The 23,291-nt window shown below is 30.0% G+C and overlaps 1 protein-coding gene and 5 non-coding genes across 11 annotated transcripts; 5 read left to right on the forward strand and 1 right to left on the reverse strand.

The window, feature by feature from the left end:
* The first annotated feature begins 3,951 nt into the window (after positions 1-3,951).
* On the forward strand, positions 3,952-4,111 carry LOC133035252 (U1 spliceosomal RNA). The gene has a single exon (XR_009686529.1). It is a non-coding gene; the product is annotated as a U1 spliceosomal RNA (small nuclear RNA).
* A 63-nt stretch (positions 4,112-4,174) lies between these two features.
* On the reverse strand, positions 4,175-12,463 carry LOC115719688 (cysteine synthase). 6 transcript variants are annotated; one of them, XM_061110467.1, is made up of 11 exons: positions 6,977-7,297; positions 6,605-6,705; positions 6,386-6,495; positions 6,175-6,232; positions 5,575-5,838; positions 5,358-5,495; positions 5,190-5,241; positions 4,930-5,009; positions 4,710-4,769; positions 4,530-4,610; positions 4,175-4,447 (listed from the first exon to the last, which is right to left on the reverse strand). In XM_061110467.1, exons 2-11 carry the CDS (start codon positions 6,641-6,643, stop codon positions 4,358-4,360), a joined length of 972 nt encoding a protein of 323 aa, XP_060966450.1. In that variant the 5' UTR covers positions 6,644-6,705; positions 6,977-7,297; the 3' UTR covers positions 4,175-4,357. The 6 variants fall into 6 exon arrangements, with proteins under 6 accessions (XP_060966450.1, XP_060966452.1, XP_030504693.2 ...); XM_030648833.2 differs by lacking the exons at positions 4,175-4,447; positions 4,530-4,610; positions 4,710-4,769; ... (6 more) ...; positions 6,605-6,705; positions 6,977-7,297 and adding exons at positions 8,191-8,391; positions 8,506-8,586; positions 8,700-8,759; ... (6 more) ...; positions 10,405-10,476; positions 12,292-12,463; XM_030648832.2 differs by lacking the exons at positions 4,175-4,447; positions 4,530-4,610; positions 4,710-4,769; ... (6 more) ...; positions 6,605-6,705; positions 6,977-7,297 and adding exons at positions 8,191-8,391; positions 8,506-8,586; positions 8,700-8,759; ... (6 more) ...; positions 10,405-10,476; positions 11,788-12,107.
* Positions 7,923-8,083, forward strand: LOC133035216 (U1 spliceosomal RNA). Its single transcript, XR_009686496.1, has one exon. It is a non-coding gene; the product is annotated as a U1 spliceosomal RNA (small nuclear RNA).
* Positions 11,780-11,940, forward strand: LOC115721495 (U1 spliceosomal RNA). Its single transcript, XR_004012514.2, has one exon. It is a non-coding gene; the product is annotated as a U1 spliceosomal RNA (small nuclear RNA).
* On the forward strand, positions 12,284-12,442 carry LOC133035263 (U1 spliceosomal RNA). The gene has a single exon (XR_009686540.1). It is a non-coding gene; the product is annotated as a U1 spliceosomal RNA (small nuclear RNA).
* A 10,064-nt stretch (positions 12,464-22,527) lies between the features above and the next one.
* On the forward strand, positions 22,528-22,688 carry LOC133035326 (U1 spliceosomal RNA). Its single transcript, XR_009686596.1, has one exon. It is a non-coding gene; the product is annotated as a U1 spliceosomal RNA (small nuclear RNA).
* Positions 22,689-23,291: the final 603 nt, after the last annotated feature.

Genomic DNA, 23,291 nt, shown 5'->3' on the forward strand with positions numbered 1-23,291 from the left:
AACAGGAGCTCGGCTACCTTGGTCTCCCTACTCACTACCCGCCCACTAGAATGGGGAGTGAAGCCCTTTAGATGCGCAATCCAAGGGTCCAACCAAATGTTGGTATCCTGGCCATCGGCCACTCGCTTACAAGCCCCTTTACGGATGACGTCTCTTGATTTAGTTACATTCTTCCAAAACCACGAGTCCGAGGCTTTCGGAACACAATCTAGAAAGGACTTTCCTTTAAGGTATTTGGCCTCAAGGATACGGCAGCATAAAGACTGGTTCCCTGTCAGAAGATTCCACCCCCACTTAGCGAGGAAAGCTTGGTTCATTTCTTTGGATTTTCGGAAGCCCAAACCCCCTAGGGATTTGGGGAGGCAGAGTTTGTCCCAGGCTTTTAGGTGAATTCCTTTGTTACCCTTCTCAGAACCCCACCAGAAATCGCGCACCAATCCATCAATCTTCCTGGCAAGTCTATTAGAAAGTTTGGTAGTTTGCATAGCATACAGAGGAAGAGCTAAACCCACAGACTTGATAAGAGTTGCACGCCCCGCTTTAGATAGAGTTTTTGCTTTCCAACCGTGCAATTTAGTCGTCAGGTTATCCAGAATAAAGTTAAAATCTGCATCCTTTTGTTTTGATCTGAATAGAGGAAGCCCCAAATAATTAACATTACCTTCTGGCGATCCTAAACCCAACATCTCCCTTATCCTCTGCTTCATATTATTGGGAGTATTCTTACTAAAGAAAATTGAGGTCTTCATTTTATTCACTTTTTGTCCCGACCAAGAACAGAATTTCTCCAGACAATCCCAGTAACCCTTGGCCTCCTCCGTATTAGCTTTCCCGACAAGAATGAGATCATCGGCAAAGAAAATATGAGAAAGAAAATATAATTGGTTTTGATTAATCAATTATAATTCTCAATTTAGACTATGTCTATTTGTGAATTTTTCACTAAGTAAGGGCGAAATTGTAAAGAAAGAGTTTTAGGGGCATATTTGTTAATTATGATACTTTGTATGGTTCAATTAATAAATATGATAAATGACAATATTATTTAATAATTATTTATAGTTATTAAATAGTTAGAATTGGTATTTAAATGGTTGAATTTGAAAAATGGCGTTTTTGAGAAAATCAGATGCAGAAAAGATAAAACTGCAAAATTGTAAAAAGTGAGGCCCAAATCCACATGTATAGGGCCGACCACTTTTGTATGGAATTTAAACTAATATTTTCATTATTTTAAATGCCAAATAATTCAAACCTAACCCTAGTGGAATACTATAAATAGATAGTGAAGGCTTTAGGAAATTTACACAAAAATTTCTACACTTTTCTTCTGACTTTTCATTCAAAAAAAACTGAGCCTCTCTCTCTCCCTATCTTTGGCCGACCACTCCCTCTCTCTCTTCTTCCTTGAATTTCGAAATTCTTAGTGTTAGAGTAGTGCCCACACACAACAAGTGATACCTCAATCATAGTGAGGAAGATAGTGAAGAAAAACTTTCAGCAAGAAGGAGTTTCAGCACTAAAGAATCAGAGAAAGAGATCCAGGTTCAGATATTGATAATGCTCTGCTATAGAAAGGAATCAAGGGCTAGATATCTGAACGGAAGGAGTCATTATATTCCGCTGCACCCAATGTAAGGTTTACTAAACTTTATATGTGTTTATTTCATCGTCATATTTAGGGTGTTAATCAACATACTTGTGAGTAGATCTAAGATCCTGGTAAAATAATTTCCAACATTAAGATCATTTGATCTAGGATCAACTAGGTGATATTGAATTGAATAGATATTACGGTAAATTTATCATATCTAATCCAAGTTCAATATCGGTCACTTCCAATGTATACTCCATACATCCGATAGTGGTAAACTTTGTCAATGCCCTAGAAAGGACATAACACTTATCCAAGGTGTAAGTATACCTATCGCTGATTATCATGCCAGTCTAAATCTAGTGAACTGACAAATCAGGGAATTAAACTTTTGAACGTATAATTATGATCATATTCCACTGTGCTGACAACACTATAATCATGAACAAATACATATGTTCTGGACCTAATAGAATTTATAATCATGAAATAAATCATGAGAACCATGCAACATAAAATGTGATTTCTGATCTTTATTAATTAGTAAATCTGATTATATTGAAATTGGTTTTATTTAGGGCACAAAACCGAACACCAATATAATCAATGTGATAAAGAATCATAAAATGATTATTTGAAAAGCTTCATGAAAAAGTCTTACATACAATTGCTACTTGGAGTAGTAAAATATCTTTGTATGTACCTAGATGTATAACTTTTATCTAGCTGTGAAAGTGATAAGAAATAACTTATTATATGTACTAATTGTACATTTAATATAATATATCAAGTCATGATAATTAGTTTGATGAATAGTTTATTAATAAATTAGACGACTTGTTAGAAAGATACAAGGAAAAACGAATAATATATTATGGTTATATCTATTTGACCATTACAATAACATGATGAAGTTGTCATGTAAATTATACACATCATTGAATTGATGATAGTGATTCCTGAAGAAATATAAAATTTGATAAACATAATAGTGACTCCTAAAGAGTGCATATGTTTTGAAGAATAATATAATTATATTATTCGTGTATATAAAAATGAAACTTGTAATGATTATGTTGAAGTGATTTTACATTACCTTATGAAAGTTTCATTGAAATACAAATTATAGTGAACCTGAAGTTCATGAATTGAGTTATTTTGACATGATCAATCATATGCAAAAAATTGTAAAGGATTTGATTAAATTTTGTTGAAGAACCAGAAGATTATTCTCATTGTTAATTTATAAGGCTCAAAAGAAGAATGTGTATATATTTGCACATAGAAAATATTTAAATTATATTTCTTTAATAATCTCGAGCCATTGTTAGATTTTTATTGCAGAGTTTCTTATTGATGTGATACGATTATATGATCATGCATTTGTAAAATTTATAAATTTATGTATTTCTAATTATGCATTTATGACTCATTCTTAGAAATGAATTAAGTTCATAAGTATTGAACTTGAACCTAAAGTTTATTGAACTTGAAGTTCAATGTCATATAGTATATATGAGTTAAAACAAATATTGATTTATTGTGATATATTGAAATCCCTACAGGTGTATTTAGATATCACAAATTTTAAAAATTTTCTAGATCAGGGGGAGAAAAGTAATTGGGATCGATGATAATTTTTGAAAAATGATTCTTGCACAAAGTATATAAAAACGATATAGTTCAAAATGATATATACCAACTGTAAATCAATATTATTCAAAGTTAAGTTAGAATGAGTTGAAAACGCCTGAAGCGTAAATGAACAATGTAGAAATTATTAATAAATGTTCATTTAATTTAGTCAAATGAACTATTAAATGTGCAACAAGCCATCGCCTCAACTCAGGGTCGTCATCAACTCTATCAATCGTGTATCGTCGTGTTGGCAGATTGAGAATTATTTTAATTTTTGTTATGAGCTCTCTAATAGTTTTATCGGTTGTATGTTTTCCTGTATTCGTGGATCATGTAATTTTGCCGCCTATAATATGACTCGGTGGACCTTCGCCCACCACCGGTATGGGTGTTTTCTTGTTTTTTATCTCTCGAATGACTTGCTTTGTAATGACCATTTGGTCTAATTTTCCAATTAATAGACTATTCTTTAAAAAGAAAAATAATTATATTAGAGATTATCTGCTTACAAAATATTTGCTGCATGCATCATAGGCTATTGGTTTGAAAAAAAAAAAACTCTTGCCCTTTCATTTTATTTTCATTCCATTGTTGTCAGCACTATTCTAGTGTTCAAAATTAGGAAGAATAGCATGAATAGCGTAGTCCCACATCGAAGGAGAATACGATTAGGTTGGGAAAAGAGATCTATAGATAACAACAGTAGCCCACGGTTAAAGGCACTTACCTGGACGGGGTCAATAGGTGATCAAGAAGGTCTATGGCCTGGGTTAGTGACCTTCATTGCACTTCTGAGGGGTGCTATCCCATGGTCTCCCCAACTGGGAGAACCAACGTCATAATTTGTGCCAGTGGGGGCCTGCGTTCGCGCGGCCCCTGTCTATTTAGTCTTTCAATATTGCTCTAGTCTCATCATACTCATATTCTTCTCTATGCAGTTGAAACTAACTAAACAGCTATCAAGATCTGATTAAATTATGGCTGAATTCAATACATTAGAACACAAGTAAAGATGAGAAATTTATTTTGTAAAAATCTGGTTGCTGAGTAAGTGACAAGAAAGATCTGATATTTGGATGACTAAATCCAATACATAACAATTACGATGAAGCAAACTCTGAATGTTTAGTGAAAAGTCATGTTCTCTGCCTCTTGCCTGATGGAGTCAAATAGTTCAGTAGAAAGGTAACGTTCTCCGAAGCTGGGGAATATAACCTGAATTTTTTTAAGCAGAATCAAGTAAATATATTAGTCCATTAAAAGATAATAATCTTTAAAAGAACACATCAAGACTTACAGCAATAAGTTTTCCAGCATTTTCAGGCCTCTTTGCAATCTTAATGGCCGCAACAGCTGCAGCACCAGATGAAATTCCTACCTGCAAAGTATATGTTCTTAAAATGAGTAAAGGTACTTGAATGCAAGTCATTAACTCAATTAAGTCAAATGATAAAAAAAAGTAAATTAGATGACATACCAGCAAACCTTCTTTCAAGGCTAGAAGTTTGGCCATATCAATGGCTTCCTGGCCTGATACCTGGTTATTGAAAGGAATATGGCATGACTTCATTAGCAGCTTTGTATAATTAAATTATGGCAGTTTCCATTGAACTTGTTGACCAGGAGAATTTATTTGGTCTAACATTTAACATCTACTATTGAGAATTGAGAAATATGCAGAATGGTTTTAAACTTACTGGAATAACTTCATCAAGTAGCTTTACATCAAGAACTTCTGGGACAAAACCAACTCCAAGTCCTTGGATAGCATGTTTCCCTAAGACATGTCCAAACCATGCGTGTCTAGTTAGAAAATTCAATAATTTAATCATAAATGCAACAAAAATGACAAGCTGAAGATTTTATTTTTTACAAGAACTAAATATCCAAAAATATAAGAGAGAGCAAAGCACAAGGATGAATATGGATACCAAGTGATTTTAGAATAATTGCTCACCTGGTGCTCCACCATTAAAGATTGCACTTTCTGCTGGTTCTACCCCATAAACCTATACATAATTAAAGAGAAGCCCAATTAACATAATTAAAAATAGTTTCCATCTCCCTTCCCAAACAACAAAAAATGATCGAAACTAGACACATGTTGTATGCATTAAGTATGAACCTTGATATTTGGGTTCTGTTCCTTCAGAAACTGCCCTGCACCTGCTACTGTACCCCCAGTCCCTATCCCTGCAACCAAGACATCAATTTTCCCTTCAGAATCTCTCCATATTTCAGGGCCAGTGGTCTCATAATGTATCTGCAAGAACAAAGACAACTTAATTAAATAATCGGATCATGATGGCAACATCACATGCCCCATTGTTTCTGCATAATACCTTTGGATTGGCTGGATTTTCAAATTGATTAAGCATGTAGCTGTTAGGGGTCTCATTTACTAGCTCAAAGGCCTTATCAAAAACCCCTTGAATCCCTTTTTCAGGGTTTCCGATGTACACCTCAGCTCCAAAAGCTCGGTTCACCATTCTTCTTTCGAGACTGCTTATAATTGGCATAACTAATTTAACCTTGTAACCTTTGACTGCTGCAACAAATGCCAATCCAATGCCGGTGTTGCCACTAGTAGGCTCCACTAAGACAGTCTTTCATCCCACCACACGCACATTATTCAAGCATAGCCGGTCAGAAAAAGATGTTAGTTTAGAGTTCAGAAATTCAACAAATCAATTACATATGTGGTAGCCTCCCTTGTATGACTGATTGAACATACTTGCTTTTGAGGCTTAACAAAATTTGAAATAAAGAGAAGAAAAGAACTGAACTTAGTTTGAACTTGTAGTGGGAAAATTATTAGCATATATGTATAAAACTGTATATGTACTTGGAAATGGCTTGATATATAGTAATACCATGCTATAGAATATATGTAGGCCAATTATATAACCATATATTAAATATAGAAAATCTTCATGACTAACCTTTCCTGGTGTAATTAGGCCCTTTTCCTCTGCATCTTGAATCATACTGTATGCGATCCTGCATACCAGAACAGTGAGACCAATTGCATAGTTTTTTTATCAATCAAAAGTTCTAACACAAACACAAAAGGTTAGAATTCTCATAACATCGATTAAAATTAATGTAGATTCCAAAGAACTATTGAAATAAAATTTATATATTTGTGCCTGCCTGTCTTTGACACTAGAGCAAGGTTCCATCATTTCTAGCTTGGCAGCAATGCGGGCTACACAGCCATCAACAACGTTGTTGAGATAAACCATTGGCGTATTGCCAATCAACTACATGAACCAAAATTAAAAAAAGAAAGCCATTAGTAAAGTGGTATATAACTATATATAGCAAGCAAAAGAAGAATCATAAGATTAAGTTATGACAAAGATAAATTACTTCAGTAGCGTCTTTCTTGATTGCGAACTTGCCCTCCATCTTATTCTATTTCAAAGAACTACAGAGCTGTTTTCTCCTTCTCTAAGCTCCAAAGGCTAAAACTGCAGCATACCATTTTGTTAAAAAAGAACGAAGAAAAGCACAAATAGTGGGAGGTATGGTATAAAAGTCAAAGTCAAAGGCTCAGTATCCAGTATCTGATAAAAGGAACTACTTGATATAATAAACTTGTCAAAATCAATAAAGCTCAAAAAGAAATTTAGGAGGATTTGAAAACTAAAACATAAGAGACAATCTAATGATTTAGATCGAACATGCTTCAACTTAAAAGTAGATGAACAATCAATTTATGGAAACAATAAAAAGTCATACTCAGTTGTGGAACTTCCAAATCCTTGCAAATCTGATCTGAAGTAAAGTAACTCAGAACCAACAACAAAGAAAAGAGATTATGAGACTAAGTTCATCATGAATATCTCTTTATATGCAAAGTTCATCATGATATAAATAACACCTAATTGTTGGTTTCATAGTTTTTCTCTACTATATACATATTTTATTTTGTTTGTGACTAAAGTTGCAGCTTAATTGTACTTTATGTTTGAGTGTTGACTCAGGCTCCTTTGATATACTCAGAGTTGAGTGAGTCTATACATTAAGTTTTAACGGTAGTTCTTTATCTTAATGATTTTAGGTAAGTGGCATTACATGGAAAGCAAGATTGTACTTTTCTCCATGCTTGGGGACCACATTTGGATCCAATATTTTCTTTGTTAAATCTTATGGTCATCTTCTGCATTGTGGTTGGTATTTGGTACATGAATCTATAGATAATCAAATCTTTGGGATAATCTTTTTTAATCCAATCAACATAATAAACAAGTACAAAACAAAAAGAGCAGAGACCAATTCAATACATTACAACAGTAATATATATATATATATATATATTTATATGAAGTAGACCTCAACTTAAATGCAATTTCTTTCCTTCTTATGTAATGCTTATTGATTTCTTTGTTTTAAAGTTTGCTTTGATCTCAGCCAAATTTTCAAGCTGTTTTATGGTTTTATGCAATGGATTTTGAAAGTGTTATTCTGTACTTGCATTCATACATTTAGTGAGATAAAAATCTTTAAAACTGGTTACTCATTAGTATTTTCATGTCCTTAATCCTCCAAATCAGAATAACGCTTCTCAAGAGCCTTTGTTTTCACGTGTTGTGTAGGATGCAATATAAGAGTCCCACATTGGAAAAGTATAGAAATTGGTTGAAGAATTGGATGTATAGATAGGAAAGATGGGAAACTGAATAACATACTTACCTGGACGGGGTTAATGGGTGATCAAGAAGGCCCATAGCCTGAGCTGGTGACCTCCATTGCACTTAGGAGGGGTGCCTGCTTATGGTCTCCCCAAGTGGGAGAGCCAACGTCATAATTTGTGTCAGCGGGGGCCTGCGTTCGCGCGGCCCCTCTCCAATTCAGTTTCAATATTCTTGTGTTTAATTTGTAGTCTTAGTTAATGAATTTTAACGGTGAAATCAAAATTGTTTAATTGTGCGGGCTGTTTCTTTCGTACAGGATTTATTTCTCAAAGTAAAATACTACAAAAATAGTCAATTTGATGCGATTGCCAAAACAACTGAATTTAAAATCTTCAGTAAAAGGTCCTAACGAAAAAAAAAAAATAAACTTCAATCAAAAGTCATGTTTTCTGCCTCATGCCTAATGGAGTCAAATAGGGCAGTAGAAAGGTAACGTTCTCCAAAACTAGGGAAGACAACCTGAACATTGACAAAATTAAATGATATTATTATTAATCCATGAAAATATAATCGGATTACGCACACAATAATCTTTCAATGTAGAAGTAAATTTAAGAGAAGAATATGACTTACCACAATGAGCTTTCCAGCATTTTCTGGCCTTTTCGCAAGCTTAATGGCAGCAGCAGCTGCAGCACCAGATGAAATTCCTACCTGTAAAACATACATCTTCCTAAATGAGCATCATAATTGGATATATTAAAAGCAAAAGAAATCTAGAGCTTTTTATTCTTTATTTAATATCATTAGGAAATTGAATGACACACCAGTAAGCCTTCTTTCAAGGCAAGCAGCTTGGCCATCTCAATCGCTTCCTCGCTGGATATCTGAAAACATTGACAGCATCGAAAAGAATATGAAATGACTTCATTATTAGGTTTCTAACAATCAAGTTAAAGATATTCCCATTTGAACTTCATGACCAAATGACATATTTAGCTTAGGTTGCAACACTTCACTCATAGTGGTGATGTTTTCATTAGGAAATTGGAACAATGACTCATGAGGCAGATACAAATTATATGTCAAATTCAAAACCAGTATAAGTAGCTCCAAAACTTACTTGGAAAATTTCATGTAGCAGGCTAACATCTAGAATATCTGGAATTATACCAGCACCCAGTCCTTGGATCAGATGTTTTCCTTATAAGAAAACAACAGATATATCTATATTAGGACAAACTAAAACAATAAATTTAAGCCACATAAATTTAAACTGATAACTTACCAGGCAATCCACCAGACAAGACTGCACTTTCTACAGGCTCTACCCCATAAATCTACATACAAACAAGAAAATATACCATTAGTACATTAACTTCTCTCTCTCTTTGAACACCATTTTTCTCATTCACAACTAAATTAAAATTCAACCTTGATCTCTGAGTTTTGCTCCTTAAGGAACTTCCCTGCTCCAGTTACTGTACCTCCAGTCCCTATCCCTGAAACCAATGCATCAACTTTTCCTCCCGAGTCCCTCCATATTTCTGGGCCAGTTGTTTCATAATGAATCTGGAAGAAAGAAAGAAAAAACATAAGAACCCAACTCAAAATCTGACCAAATATGGTAAACTCATAAGACTAAGAATTACATTATGGTACCTTAGGATTAGCAGGATTTTCAAATTGCTGAAGCATATAACCGTTTGGTGTGTTCTTTAGCAACTCCAAAGCCTTATCTAGACCCCCTTTAAAGGCCTTTGCAGGATCTGTAAGATACACCTCAGCTCCAAAAGCTCGAAGTATAATTTTTCTTTCAAGACTCATTGAAGCTGGCATGGTAAGTTTAAGCTTGTAACCCTTAAGTGCTGCTATGAATGCTAATCCAATACCAGTATTGCCACTTGTAGGCTCAATGAGGACAGTCTTCAATCAAACCCCAATCCCAATAAATTAAGCAAAATCAGAACAAAGATAATTTGTTTAAATTCAGAAAGAAATCATGTTACAGAAACATAATTGCTGAACTAGAAAAGCTTTCAAATGGGCTGGACAGTAATACCATGCTATGAAATATGTATGGTCAAAAATATAACTATAACTCTAGACATTGAAAACTATCACGACTAACCTTTCCTGGTGTGATTAGACCTTTCTCCTCTGCATCTTGAATCATGCTGTGGGCAATTCTGAATACCAGAAGAACAATAAGGTCAAATGCATTGTTAATCAATCTATAGAAAACTCTAAAATTGACCAATTGCCTAGAAATATGATATTAGTTTCAAAGAAATAGAAGAGGATTTATATATGTATGTGCCTGTCTTTAATACTAGAGCAAGGCTCCATCATTTCTAGCTTGGCAGCAATTCTGGCTACACAGCCATCCACAACATTGTTGAGATAAACCATTGGCGTATTACCAATCAACTACACGAACCAAAATAAAAGAGAAGACCATTAGTAAAACCGCATAAAAGCAACAAAAAATAAATAAATTCATAAAATTAATTTCTGGTAAAGAAAAATTACTTCAGTAACATCTTTTTTGATTCTGAACTTGCCCTCCATGTTATTTTATTTCAAACAACCACAAATTGTTTTCTTCAAAGGCCAAAGTTGCCGAGGACCATTTTGAAAACAAAGGTATAATTAGTTAAAAGGGACGAATAGAAAAAATTCAAAGGCTCAATACCTGTAAAATTACAGGAAAAAACAAAAACCACATATTCTGTATAAGGTAGAATGACAAAATCACCCAATATGTGAAACAGACCATGAAATATATTCAATAATCAGTACCAGAAACTGAAATAACAATTTGGTCAAAACCAACTAACTCAAACATTAGTGTTTGCAGAGTGCCTCAAACCAACAAGGCACAAGCAATCTAAGTACTACATCTTCCTTTAACCTGTTTTAAGGCTGAACACCGGTCACTGCAGTCTGCGGGTATTGTTGTGTTGTGTGATACTCATTATTTCGCTCACAGTCCCAAGTCTATGTTCTTGTAGTAATTCCTTTTTAGTGTTTTGTGATAAATGATACTTTTTTCACTTTGATTGGAAGTTTTTTTGTTTTGTTTTTTTTTTATCTATGCTTGGTCCCACATATATTTGGGTCTATTTTTTTATCACAATCGATGGTCGTGTTTTATGTGTTTGTCTTGTTCTACAGTATACAGGAATCTATGCGTTGTTGTAGCATTGGGACAATTCTTTTCTTAATCCGATCAACATAATCAAGTAAAAAACTAACCAATTAATTTAAATTATCTACAACTCCATGGATAACTCTAGTCCTTGATTTAAATAATGCTCTTTTTCAATTATAAATCTTGAAGATATTTGCTTGTCCTTAATTACTTGTTACGGCTCATCCATCCCCAGATGTAAAACACTTTGTTTTGCAAAAGTGTTTCCAAAAACAAATTATAGTTGGGTTACCTTGCTAGCAGTACAACAACTATTATTTGCTGCATAAAATAAAATTTCGTTGCTAAATGGTCTTTTGCTTTTCGTCTTCTCCATATAACGTTATTATGGTCTCTTTTAATTTAATGAATTGAAACCTTTCTCTAATTGCAGCAGCCGGTTGTAAATTTGAGGTATCATATGCTTAAATTTTACTCCTCAAAGACCATTTTTCACTTTGCTACTGAAATTATTTTAAGAAGGAAATCTTAGCAGTTTTCTTTTTCACATGGAGATGACAAAGAATAAGTTTCATGAACCCCTTATATAAAGAAAAGTTAATTTCACATTTCTATGAAAAGGAAAGTCTGTAATCTCTAAATCCCTATCGATTATATTTGTATCATTAAATGGAAGAGTCCCACATGGAACACGCATAAGTGAAGGTGGAGGTTAGTAGATGTATAAATTAAACATAAGTAGCTCTGGATTAATTACTTACCTGGACGGGGTCAATGGTCGATCAAGAAGGACCATGGCCTGGGCTTGTGTCTTCCATTGCACTTAGGAAGGGTGCTTGTCCATGGTCTCCTCAAGTAGGAGAACTAACGTCATAATTTGTGGCAGCGGGGGCCTGCGTTCGCGCGGCCCCTCTCTAAATCTATCTCAATTTTTCTCTTCTACTTTTTTCAATGTTTCTAAGTTCTTAATGTTATATTTTTGGGAGCTATTTATGATTTTTTTGTTAAGATATTGATGAATTTTTAAAGCTTATTCCTATCTGTATAATAAACGTATGTTAAGTTTGTTTTCTATTGCTACCCATTTTATCTCATTCATGAAATCTTTATTAACACCCAAATTCCAAAATATATTTATATATATATAGTAATTTGAACAATTTGGATAACATGTACTATATAGTCCCACATCAGGAAAGAATAAAAGAAGGGGTCAGGAGTGACTAATAAAACAAGAATAAGTAGAAATAAAAAAACTTACATACCTGGACGGGGTCTATGGGTGATCAAGAAGGCCCATGGCCTAGGTAGGTGGCTTCCATTGCACTTTGGAGGTGCACTTGCCTAACATCTCCCATTCGAGGAGATTGTACGTCGTAATTTGTGGTAGTGGGGGCTGTGTACGCGCGGCCCCTCTCTAAATTAATTTCCAATTTTTCTACATTTATGTGTTTTTTATTGTGGCAATTTGCTTATTATGTATATTGAAAGTACCCCATTTTTCTACTGTTTATTATATTTTATATATATTTTTTCAATTGTGGTAATTAGATTATGTATATTGAAAGAAAGTACATGTTTGCACAAAAGTGAAAATGTATAATTCAACACTAAAATTAAGCCCTCCGAAAAAAAACACTAAAATTTAAGTTATCATATATATTATATTAATATAATCAATGTAGATAAGAGAAGAACTAAGATCTATGGTGCCTCATAATGCAATAAACTAATCTAATTGTGACACATCAATTAATTTAAGTATTTTAAGAAAAGAAAAAATTATCTACATAATTAATGTAATCTACAAAAATAGTTAGTTGAGTTGACACACTTAGATTGATTTAATATTATGTCACATCAATGTTTAACAAATTATCTTAATTCATAAGAGAAATTGCCAGGATTGCACAACTTACTCGGTATTTAAGCTGTGCAATCCCACATCGCCTGGGGAAGGTCAAGCGGGATGATTCTGAGACTGTGTAGGTATGTGACTACATAATTGAAGAGGGCTTAAATGGATTGATTGGTACTACCTATATCAACAAGGTGCATCTTGTTTTTCGGTAGCTCATATGAAAGAACTCTACAATTAAGCGTGCTTGTCCTAGAGCAATTTTAGGATGGGTGACCTCTTAGGAAGTTTTCCCAAGAAGCATGCGAGTGAGGACAAAGCATGCTGGAAACGTTCATGTTGGTCTGTAGGGCCAGTCATCAGTCCATGAAGCAGCTAGAGTGGCGTACTCGTGTATAAGAGCCATCATTCCGTGGGTGTAAAGACCCAATGGAGGCTTGAAGCGGGGACGTTACACCAAAGATTTGGAAAATCCAAGTCTAACCATCTAGATATGTACAATCTTCACTTAGCTCCAAACTCACTACTGTTCAACCTTGGCCTTGCCTTTACCACACATGAAAACACAATTGTGAGTTTATAGACTCAATAAGAAAAATATAAAATATAAATATTTATTTGACTTGTAATTAGCGTCCATACACTTAATTACCATGCAGTCTAAAACCTGCGTGCAACGCGTATGACTGAGTCTCGAACGTTCTTGACTACAGTACGATTGACCATAATACCATATGCACTCAGTATTCTAGGCGTACTAGTGTTGGTAATATCAATCCATACTATAAGTACAACTAACCATAATACCACATGCACTCAATACTCTAGGCGTACTAGTATTGGTAGAATTAGTCCATACTTTCTGTAAAGCCTAACATATATTTGTTGGTATTTCGGTACAACTTCGTGTACACCATACTGATACCTTGATATGTTAATATGATGGCTTTCTGTTTTTCCTAATATATATTTGTTGGTATCACGGTGCAACTCTGTGTACACCATACTAATACCCCGATATGTTAATCTGATGGCAACTGAAACATGCATACTAAACATGTGCATATGTGCATCTAGGGGTGGGCAACATCCAATTCAATCCAATTGAACTGAACTGATCCAATCCAATCCAATCCAACCCAATTGGATCCTAAAAGTTGAATTCTGATTGGATTTGATCGGTTATTGGATGTCAATCTCAAAATCTAATTAAAAACCGATTCAATCCAATTACATTTGTATATGTTAAAAAATTATTATATAATAAAAAATATTGAAAAATATATATATTAATTATCTTTTTATTATATTTTTTTGTGTTGAATTTGTAATATTTGGTTGTTTTGTGTATTTATTTTCATGATATTTTGTTTTATTTTATTACTTAGCAATATTGTTGTTTTAATTATTTGAAACTTTTAGTTACATTACACTTGTAACGATGGTATGTTTATGGAGTATTAAACTTAAATAAAGGGTGATACTTAGTTTTTACGTATTAATTTTTCTTCATATTTTTAAGTTAATATTAAAATTTAGGTGTGTAATTTGATATCCAATTAATAAATCGATCCAATCTAATAAGTAATTGGATTGGATTTTAAGATCTAATTAGATTGGATCAGATGATAATTTTTGAAATCCAATTACTAATTGGATTGGATTTGATGAGGAAAAAAATGTTGGATTGGATCGGATGCCCATGCATATGTTATACTAATCTTACCTCAATTCTGTAAGCAGGTGTGTCGGTTAACCTGAGTGGAAAAACTGCTCGATGATCGGAAGCCCTAAGTCACATTAATGTAATACTTGTAAGTGTTTAGCTAAAATACTTTTGGAGACTTAAACTCATAATTTGAAGTTTCTCTATCAATAAATAGCGTGCAATGCTCTAAATATCGAGAAAATATGAAAATTGAGGTACCCAAAAATCATTCCAAACGGGTAATCGAATCCCCAAATGGGTAACCATTTACCTGCCTAGAGAAACCATGAACTATTTCTGAGCAGAGTTATAAAACTAGAACATTTCTTCCTCAATTCTAACCCAAACTTGCTCAAACTTTCCAAAACACCTTAAAAACATGCTCTAAACACAATTCAGCAAATAAAGGCACCAACAAATCTCTGAAATAAAACCACCATTATTGAGCAAGCTTTGAGTTCTAAAACTCAAGCCCACTCAACTCAAACCACAGTTGCTACGAGCCCTTGAAACAACCACAAACAATCATAATCAATCCCTAAAACAATTTCTAACCTCCCCAAACTCATACAGAACCACTTTCACAAAATCATGCATAAAACCAAACTTTAACTTGAAAATTCAAAGGAAAAAAAATAAACTTAAAATTTACCTTGATCTATTTTTACAATTCCTCTTAAAATTAAAGCCGAAAAACCTTGCTAAATGGATGAATTGTTCTTGGTTTTTCTCTGAGTTTAGGTTAGGGGTGAGAGAAAGATGGTTTGAAGAGAGAGAGAGTGTAACTTGATTTTCTTGGTGGAGTTATCTAATTCCTTCTTGAATAATTTAGTAACTTCAGCATATAACAGTTTACTTTTCATCAAAATCCACTAAATATTAATTCTAGAATAAGCTTAGCTGAAAAAAAAAGACAAAAATTTCCCTTACTTGTCTACTAAGTAACCTTCACAAGTAGGGGTAAAATTATCATAACTAATTACCCTGTATAACTACAATATTCTAACTGTCCATAAATCTTGTCTCGTTAAATCTAAGATACTCAACCATATCAAAGTGACACTAATGGTCAAACTGTCGAATTACACTATTACCGGACATAAAACATGAAAAAGTTAAATCTCATAATTAACATGTATGACGCACATAAAATTCAATAAAATTTCCGTAATTGAGAAATTACATCTCTAATACCTATTTCTAGCAATAAAGCTTAATTTCTACTCATGCACATATAAAAAAATAATAATAAACTGCTAATTTCTATGTGTAAATACGCGATTATTGAAATAACTATAGACTTAAACATAATTAAAAAATTAATACATAATTATATTAAAATAATTTTTTGTGTAGTGACATCCTACACCTTTACTTCAATTAATGTGCTACATAGTGTGGTAATGGTGTGATATTACCATACCACTTTCCCCCTTCACAAAAATATATAATTATATTAATATTAATAAAGTGTAAAGTATAAAATAATGTGATATATAATCAAATCTCATATAATATACCCTCACATTATATATAATTCATATTGGTAATATGAATATGATAATAGAGAATCAAAATTTAATATTTTATCTTTTACTATATCTTATTTACCTTGTAGAGTACTTAATTATAATAGAAAAATAACTTTCTTATTTTTACTACTCATCTTAATAAATTTAATTAAATCCCTATTAATTGAAAATTATATTAATTTAACTTTTTTATTTTCTCTAATAAGAATGCTTACTATATAAAATCAATAAATCTAATACTTTTATAATAATTTTATGATTTTTTTGATTTTTTTTATAAGCCAATATAAAAATTATGTACAAATTATATAAATAATGTTTAAAATATATCAAAATAATGATTATCTTATATATGATTATACTTGTATCTAACTAAAATACTCAATTTAAAAATTTGTTCTTACTCTTGTATAATATTAACATATGTATTTTAATTTATAATTTGTACAACAATTTAGATGTCAAAATTAGATTTTATATTTTTTGTTACAATTATTTATAAAATAATATTTTAGCAGACAAAATTAAAATGGAATGATGCACGTGCTAACCTCACCTAATATTTTAAAATACATCATCAACCCACTATATTTAATATTAATTGATTAGATAAATATTTGTATAAATATAAAACCCCCAAATTTGAGCTTAGGACCAACACTGCTAATGACCTAGGTAGTTGACTTCCATTGCACTTTAGAAGCGAGTGACCTAAGGTCTCCATAAGAAAGGCTATGTTATAATTTATTACAGAAAGGGCTTACGTTCGCATGATGAGCCTTATAGTTTTTTTAGTTTATTTTAAATTTATTTTCTTATATGCAAGTCATGAAACATAGTATTTTCTTATTCTCATTGCAGAAGTAAAGACTACTATGTTTGGTCGGGTTATACACTTTTTTTTAGAGAATGAGAGTTATACACTTTTTTTTTTTTTATAATTATTATTGTTAGTTTTTTAATATTTAAATAATGAGATTTTTTTTTAAAAAAACAAAAATATAGTATTTAATTTCATGTTTAAAAATATTATAATCTAAATTAATTTTAAGAACTTTAATATAAGAAAAATATCTATTATATATAAAGTGTGCCTATATAACAGAATTCTTAGTTTATGAGAAATTAATGGGTGACTTTTTATTAAAAGTAAAATAGTTTATTATTAAAAATAAAATGATTTATGAGAAATTTATGAGTCACTTTTTATTTATATATAATAAAATAAATAAAATAAATCTCATTAAATCCAAAAAAAAAAAATACGATTGGGTTTTTGCTGTTGTACATCTATGATTAGGTTTCTAAATATACTTATGTTATTTAGTTGGAAATTATTCTAAATAAGAATTTACTACTATTTATATATTATATATATATATATTGCTAAAGAATTTTTCTATTAATTTTTTTGGCTCGATCATGTTATAATTGTTTGGCTCCACATTTATTCTATATAAAATGTGGCTATATAACAAAATTCTTTGTTTATGAGAAATTATTGGGTGACTTTTTTTTAAATAAAAAAAATAACAAATTATTAGATGTTGTCACGTAAGGGTCAGCATCCTACATTTAGAATTAGTTAAATTTTAAATATTATTTTAAATTAAATTTGAATGTTTTGATAGTTTAACCAGATGGGTATTTTCATTAATTCCGAAGATAATTTTAGGACGAATAATAATTTTTTTTAATTACTATTACAAAGTATAATAGTAATTTTTATTTTTATTTAAATCACTATTATACTTTCAAATTTCAATGATTATCACTACATTGAATATTATTAATTTTAAAATTATGATATTAAAAAAAACTAAAAACTAAAATAAAATTAACATACGTGACTTGGCACGTAACATCTATCTAGTTAATTTAATAAATATTAAAGTATTAATCAAACATTCCTTAAAAAAATTAATATAATGTAAATTCTATATTTCAGTTTTAATATTCAAATGCAATCAAAATTATTAATTATAAAGTCTAAATTTCAAGTTAAATACCATAAAGTCTAAACTTTTAACCAATAAACATATTTTATGTAATATTTTATATATATATATAAATATTTTTAAAAAAATACATAAATCGGTTTATTTGGATTATATTAGGAGATTTAGAATAATCTTTAACCCATCCAACATATTCATTGGCGGTTTGAATTTTCATTAAGTTATTCGGGCTAAATTTTTCGTTGGTTTATTCGATTTGGCTGGGGCAGACAAAGCCGATCCTGAGAATATATAGACTTAAGACCATTTAAATTTTAGAATCCTCACTTTCAAAAATATATAAAGAAAATATTGAAAAAAAATTATCATGAGACTCGAACCAACAACATTGCGTAATGTGCCATATATTCCAATCAACTAAACTGTAAAATTTGTTGTTTACAATATACTTAATTTTACTTAAATAAAAACATAATAAGACTTTTGATTTTTTAGGTCTTAAAAAGTGTGAGTCCTAAGCACAAGTCTAACCCGCTTATACCTAGGACCGACTATGTTGGATGATTGTAAAATTTTTTGAACACCACTAATATAAATAAAACAAATGAAAAATTTATACATGTAATATCTATAACATCCATAGAAAGGTGGATATTTGACAAGTTGTTCTTGTCTTTTGCGAGTGTTTTTTTTTTTTTTTTTTTTTTTTACTTTTTTTTGTTAATTCTATTTTTCTTTAATTTTATTTTTTAATTCTATTTTTTTTAAATTTTATTTTTCAATTCTATTTTTTTGGTAAATAATTTTTTGTACTTGTTATTAGTACTTTTAATGAGCTTAATGCCATATCGATAATGTACTTAATACTATATCAGTGTGATACAATTTTTTCGTACATTTTTAAATTTGTTTTAATTATATTTTTTTTGGTAAATAGTTTTTTGTACTTGCTATTAGTACTCTTAGAGCCCGTTTGGTATGTAGGATTGGACTGGACTAGACAAGATTGGATTATGCTGAAAGTAATCCTGTGTTTGGTTCAAGAATAAACTGGACTATTTTATTTATTTCCTTTTAGAAAAAGAAAAACTTAAATTAAAATAAAAATAAATAATAATAAATTAAATTAAAATATATAATAATAAATAAAAAATGAATAATTCACAGCAAAAATTAAAAATAATTAAATAATTAAATTATAAAATAAAATAATATATCAAGTATAAATCATAAATATATAAGAAAATATTTTATCATATTTTTTATTTAATAAATAATTAAAATAATAAAATAAAAATACTTGAATAATATAAAAGTGTTTATCTTAAACACTAATTTAATATAAATATTAATTTTTTAAAATATTTATATAAATTTTCTAGTAATTAAAAATAATGTATAATTTTATTGTCATATTATTTTTCTTAGAATTAATTTAAGTAACTATTGTTTAATTAATAATATTTAAAATTTAGAAAATTTATGTATAATAATTTAAAATTATACATTTCACTAATTTTAATAAATAAGTTTTTGATAAAAAAAAATGTATAAATAAATGTGTGATAATTTTTTCATTTAAATTCTTATTAAATTTAAAATATATTAATAAAATTAAAATTAAAAAAACGATAAAAAAAAATCTTACATGCATGGGATTATTTATCCCACCCTGCTGGATGGGATAAATAATCTGAGATAGATGAGATTAGCTGGATTAGTTATCCAGACTTCTAACATGTCCAAATACTGGATTGGACAAATTAACCTGTCTAATCCAATCCAGTCCTACGTACCAAACGGGCCCTTAATGTACTTATTGTCATATCAGTATGGTACTCAATAATTGGTTTGTATTTTTTTTTTGTCTTTTGTATTTTTTTCTTTTTTATGGATAATTTTTGTATTATTCACTATTATTTTTTGTAAATAATTACTAATTAGTTAGTATTTTTTTTAATAATCTTTGTACTATTTACTATTTTTTTTTTTTATCTTTTATGTTTTTATGTTTTTTTTTAATTTTATTTTTTTACAATGATGTACTTAATGATATATCGGTTTGGTACTCAATAATTGGTTTGTAGATTTTTTATCTTTTTTTTAATTTTACTTTTTTTTTTGAATGATCTTTGTACTATTTTTTTAGTAAATAACTTTTTGTATTATTATTGCTATGTGACACCTTAAGTGCTCAATACTATAGTGATTTGGTACCTAATATTAATTGGTATTCTTTTAAATCATTTATTAAATTAAATTTTTTTGAAGCTGATATTAAAATACACCAATAATGATATGCTATCTTAATATTTTTGCTATAAATATGTACATATCTTTAGTGATTTTGATTAGAATTTTAATTTTTTTTACATCTAATCTGCTAATTTAATTAAATATTTTATCTATTTTTATTTAAATATAATTGATAAAAATAAGAAATATGATTAATCCATTCATTTTAACGGAAGTTCTTTAGCACGTTTTCTACCACCTAGTATATATATATATATACTAGGTGAATGTACGTGCCGAGCCACGTATTGCTAGTTTTATTTAAGATTTTGGTCTTTTTAAGATTTTGAATGTATTTTATTTTTAAAGATTACAAATTTTTTGTTTGAAAAAATTAAATATTTATATTTGAAATATTATTTAATAATGTATTAAAAATAATATTAGTGTAATTATAAAATTGTAAATAAATTTATTATTGGAGTAGTAGATTATTCTATTTAGTTCTTTTTTAAGATAGCATTGTAATGTAAGTTTATATCTAAAAATATTCTGTAAAGTGTTAATATTATATAAACATCTCCATTTATAAAGCTAAAAAGTGGGTCAATGACAGAAGTGGTATATCTGCAATCACACAAAGATAGAAGTGGTATTTCTGCTTCCTATGCTTATCCAGAGAAAACATTAGATAACCTGAGGTTAACTTTAATATATAAAGATTTTTTTAAAAAAAAATAAATAAAAAAATTATTAATATTCTCCCAAGATAGGTTTGTTAGAGAGATATGTGGCTAAGATGATTTTTTTTTTTAATTTAAAAAGAGATTATTAATATTTAAAAGATTGTTTAATTTTTTGGGTTTAATTATTGGGTTTATTTGTTAACGGGAGATCAAACCTAATCGTTAAATTTAACAGAATATTCTTTTATTTTTAAGTATATTCTGTTAAACCAAGAATTGCCGTTAGATAGACACTTTTAATATATAAAGATATATATATATATTTTTCAAACATATCAAAGGTTATTCACATTGTTTCAAATTATAATTATTGGTTTTTGTTTCATTTAAATTCCCTTGTAGATGTCATGTTAGGTAGTTATATCATCTCCAATGCAAGTACAAATTTTGTGTTAAATTTAGCAAAAAAAAAAAAAAAATGTTATATTTGACACAACCTTTACAATTGTGCTCCAATACATAATAACATAACATATATTAGTCTAAAAAGTAAAATATCATTAATGATTACAATAAACTATATATTTTAAAAATTAATGATAATATTGTAATTAAAATATATGTATTAAAGCATGTTATAAATGATTAGTAGCAAAAGCATAATTAAAAAAGTAATATTTATGTGTGTTAAATTTGATACAATGTTATATCTTATGCTAAATTTGACCTAATTTTTAGTGTGTCAAATTTGTCACAACTTATAGCACACTATTGGAGAAATCTTTTCTTAAAAAATGCTAAAAATAAAATAAAAATACACCACCTATATAGCACCTCATATTATCTCCAATGTAAAATGTAAAATTTGTGCTAAATTTGACACAAAAATTAAGTTTGTGTTATAATTAGCCCACTATTTATAAATTTATAATTGTGCTCCAATGTAAAGATATAAAAAAAATATAAGTATATTGATCATCATTAATATTGTATTAAAAATATACAAATATTATTATTTTTTATTTTTTTATTGCTTAAATAATGGTAATATTGAAAATAAAAAAGATAAAGTTATGTAAAAGTCAATAAATCATAATAATTAGTGGCACTATATTAAATAAAAAAGGTAGAATTTGACACAATGTTATATCTTGTGTCAAATTTATCACAATTTTCAACATGTGCCAAATTTGACATACTTTTTAAAATATTGTTGTAGTAGTATTTTTTTAAGTGTGGTAAAATATAACAATACACCACTTTTTTAACACTCAATTAGGAGATGATCTCATCCAAATGCTAGTGATTTTTCCTTTTCAAAATACTGTTGGAGTAGTAATTTGATTTTTCCTATCCTTTTTCTTTTTGGGGTTATTACCAAATGTAGAGTACATGTGGAGTTGGATCTCACTCACGGCACCTAGCAGTTGACACCAAAGCTATTTCCTTAAGTCCCACATTGAATACGAATAAAACATAAAATAGCTGTTGATAGTATAAGTAAAGGAAAGAACAAAGAGATACTTACTTACCTGGACGGGGTCAATGAGCGATCAAGAAGGCTCATGGCCTAGGTTGGTGACCTCCATTGCACTTAGGAGGGGTGCCAGCTTATGGTCTCCTCAAGTAGGAGAGCCAACGTCATAATTTGTGGTAGTGGGGGCCTGCGTTCGCGCGGCCCCTCTCTAATGTAGTTTCAAATTTTATTGCACGTCTCTAATTATGTTGTACTTGGATGTAAATTGTAGCTGATTGCAAGTTATTTTATTCTTGTGTACAGCTTAAGTTGATCTAAAAAAGTTTAGGAAATTGATAGAAGAGCTGTTTTCAACTCCTGCTGAGGCGTTGTTTTATAACTTTATGCAAGTAAAAAAAATCCCATATACCAAAAGATAGAGGAGAATTTATTTATTCAATCACATAGTTTGGGCTCCTAAGTAAATTTAACCTGGCCGTTTGTACTCATCCATAAAGTTGATGAAAACATGTATGGGATGGGAGTAAAAAGGGAAAATGTAGATTAAATAATTAATTTTATTAAACTGTTTTTGTAAGGAAAACTAATATCGTTTTAAACATACTACTTTTTGTGAAAATGGTTTGTTTAATCAATATATCTGTGAAAATGTTCTGTCGAAATAACTATTGAAATTAGACGTTTTAAGTCATCCCTCTTGGAAAAAAAAGAAACTAGCTGCCGTCTTCAGCTTTTTCTCGTTTGCCACATCTTTATTTAGTTGAAATAAATAACAGAAGAGCGGTGTGTCTAGTCAATTAGTACTGAATTA

Source organism: Cannabis sativa, chromosome 2 (assembly GCF_029168945.1).
Source record: "Cannabis sativa cultivar Pink pepper isolate KNU-18-1 chromosome 2, ASM2916894v1, whole genome shotgun sequence".
In the NCBI taxonomy this organism is placed as follows: Eukaryota; Viridiplantae; Streptophyta; class Magnoliopsida; order Rosales; family Cannabaceae; genus Cannabis; species Cannabis sativa.

Excerpts from the sequence above, each read along its gene's own strand:
- LOC115719688 (XM_061110469.1), bottom strand. The coding sequence starts at position 10,443 with ATGGAGGGCAAGTTCAGAATCAAAAAAGATGTTACTGAA. Across the intron at positions 9,445-9,534 it reads AAAATCCTGCTAATCCTAAG|ATTCATTATGAAACAACTGG; the intron begins GTACCATAATGT and ends TCTTTCTTCCAG. Across the intron at positions 4,448-8,505 it reads ATGCTGGAAAGCTCATTGTG|GTTATATTCCCCAGCTTCGG; the intron begins GTAAGTCATATT and ends AAAAAAATTCAG.